At 38.4% G+C, this 3,088-nt stretch overlaps 1 protein-coding gene across 1 annotated transcript; it reads right to left on the reverse strand.

Moving 5' to 3' along the window:
* Window positions 1-671: 671 nt before the first annotated feature.
* LOC133678451 (transcription factor MYB62-like) lies at window positions 672-2,629 on the reverse strand. Its single transcript, XM_062100745.1, has 3 exons — window positions 2,289-2,629; window positions 1,985-2,114; window positions 672-1,540 (listed from the first exon to the last, which is right to left on the reverse strand). Exons 1-3 carry the CDS (start codon window positions 2,449-2,451, stop codon window positions 850-852), a joined length of 984 nt encoding a protein of 327 aa, XP_061956729.1. The 5' UTR covers window positions 2,452-2,629; the 3' UTR covers window positions 672-849.
* Window positions 2,630-3,088: the final 459 nt, after the last annotated feature.

The raw sequence follows: 3,088 nt of genomic DNA on the forward strand, positions 1-3,088 counted from the left end.
ATAAGCTTGAAGCCATTTCAAAGACCATCTTGACTGGATCATGGCTTCAATATTGATCATCCAGATAGATGCTGTGATCAATCGGCTTCGTTGATCGATGGTAGGATATATCATCAAGTAGTAGTAGTTTGTGCATGCAAGCTCATTCGAGATTAATTACAGGTGGCTAAATGAATGGGCTAGCATTTTCAACACAAGGAGTTATGTTAAATCACTCGGAGAGATGATGACAAAGTATTTCCCATCCATCAATCGCAAGCCGAGTCATCCTTTGATTAGTTTCCTAGGTTGGTTGCTTTCCTTTCACACCACAAATGGCATAAACATGAGAAATCTTGCTTCGTAGAATTGCCTCATTTTCAGTTGGTAGAAACTACTGCCATGGACTTGGATTTAAAAAATCAGAACTCCAATTATTAGAATCATCAAGTGGTTGTATTTGAAAATTGAAGGGCAGCAAGGGCTAGCACCTCAAGTAATTTGACTCGACATCTGATCTTCCAAGATGTATGTATGAGAAGAATGTTGAATAAGCGAGTGATTTCTGAACTTCCCCGCCATCCCACTTGTGCTCTGACTTTATTACATCGCACAAACTCGTGGAAACAAAGCGCTTAAACAAGCATTAGTTTTAGTCTTGGTGAAGGATTGTGGGGCAGAACTCGGAAGGCTTTACGGTAATGTTTTGACATTGATAAATGTTTGCACAAGACCAAAATCCAAAGCTACTTTTGACATATGGGATACAAAAATTAACAATTTCTTTTCACACAATTACACAGCTAATACAGGTAAGTTTGTCGCATTCTTGACTATGTATGTATTGTGGGTTATTCCAAAAACAAGTCCTTAAATTTCCTTTCCTTGCAAGTTCCTAAATTGCCACAACTCATCCATGTTCCACACGGTGTCTCCAAAATCGTATCCAGCCCAATCACCATCTCCCATGTGGCGATCGACAGCTGAGATTCCAAGTTCTCCAGGCACCGACATGGTTGCAAGGTTGATGGCTTCCATGTCATAGAAATTGCTGTCCACATAATAGCAATCCTTCACCAAGGTGCTGTAGTCGCCGTTGTTACCCATGGCCTGAAAGGGACTTTTAGGGTATTCTGATAAATGAGACATTTGTGAGACATTCATTGATTCTGCAGAAGAAATGCATGAGCTTGTCCCATGCTCTGAGTCTGAGGTTTGCTCACGATGCTCCATTAAGTGCATCATCACCCTCATATCAAGAGGAGCTTCTTGTTGTTGTGGTGGAGGTAGTGCTGTTGGGAATGCTGAAAGCTGAGGAGCATAATTGGGGATGAGCTGAGAAACTGCTGGGCTTTGACATGTCATGGCTGATGAAGAAGTTGATGATCCTCCTATCTTTTGAAGCAACCTTGGCATCCAAGAACGCCTAATTATATCCTGAAAGGCTGTGCTGTTGGCATCTATCCTAAGGTGCCTTGCTTGTTTCTGCACTCTAGTTCTCCAATAGTTCTTGATTTCATTATCAGTTCTTCCCGGCAAATGTTGTGCAATTTTGGACCATCTTTATGCCAAGAAAAGGATAGACAAGTTACAACATGACATTAGCTTTCAAGAAACTAACAGAATGAGTGTCCAAATCGAACACAACCCAAACATGCCATTACTTACGAGCTCAACAATTAATTACAAGTCGAGGCTAACTGAAAAGCACAAACTTTCAGAGAATTGCAAACGGCGGGAAAGAAATAATGCCAGAAGTAAGGATTAGAATCCCGTGATGTCAGTGGATGCTTATTCAGCACATATACTTTTCTGCTCAATTAAATATTGAAAGATAGCATATGGTAGTGATCAGTCTAGTTATGACTAATTGGCCCTACTTTGTAATGTCTATCTATATCCAAAAAAATAGGATTACTCTAATGGCAAGTCGATAGCCCCGACATGAACAGAAGTATGGCAGAAGACATATAACTCCAAGGTTGGACAATCAAACAACACACACCTATTGCCCCACTTGGAATGGAGGTCAAGAATCAAGAGTTGTTCTTGTGGAGTAAGGTTTCCTCGCTTTACATCTGGTTTTAGATAGTTTAGCCATCTCAATCTGCAACTCTTTCCGGTTCTCCTCAACCCTACAGATCAACAGGAAAAAACAAATCAGAAACAAAAGGGAGAGAGAGAGAGAGAGAGAGAGAGAGAGAGAGAGGATGTGATGAACATGGTGAAGACAACAAAACTAATTAAATGCCATAAATTCAGTGCTTTTGCTGCATACATGATGTACGATCACAAGGGATTGATTATACCTGCACGTTTAGCAAGCAAATTCCATCGGCCTTCTCCATGACGAGCAATGTAATGAACAAGGAGAGTGTCTTCTTCAAGAGTCCATGGCCCCCTCCTAAGCTCAGCATCATCTTCTTTAGAACTCGTGGTCTTTTTTGAAGACGACATGATATTCACTCTCATGCAGTACTAAGAGAAGCTCACAGAAGCAAATTATTGCAAGTACAAATTAGAGATAAGGCATTGGATCAGTCTTTGAAGCTAAAGTGAAGCAAGTCACAAACCAGTTGCTGATTATTCTTTATATATATAGCCCACAATAGGTTCAAAGGCTTTCACCTAGAATACTGTTCTTTAGTAACAACTTTTCAAAAGAAGTAGCTTGTACATGTAAAGTCACTATTGGAGTTTCCATTGAACTTCCTTCAAGTCCATGTTTTCAAATAATAAATTGAAAATCTTATTCTTCTACTGTTTCATAATTTCTTGCTGCGAGATAAAAAAAACAAAAAAAAGAAAGCTGCCACCATATTTTATAGTACAATTTACCACAACATTCTCTTTATCTTTACTGGTCAGTTAATTGAAACAGAGCATGTCCCTTTTCACCATGAATATCATATTAGCATGTGATGGGCACCATTTTTATGGGATGCCTACCGTAGTGGATTTTTTTGACAATGTTTTTATTTCTTTGAATTTAAACTGTTTTCTATTATATTAATATATTAAAACCATTAAAAAGTATTTAAACAAACATCAATTTAATAATTTTTTCAAGTAAAAAATATTTTTTAAAAATAAAAATCAACCACAGGAA

Source organism: Populus nigra, chromosome 18 (genome assembly GCF_951802175.1).
Source record: "Populus nigra chromosome 18, ddPopNigr1.1, whole genome shotgun sequence".
NCBI classification, from domain to species: Eukaryota; Viridiplantae; Streptophyta; class Magnoliopsida; order Malpighiales; family Salicaceae; genus Populus; species Populus nigra.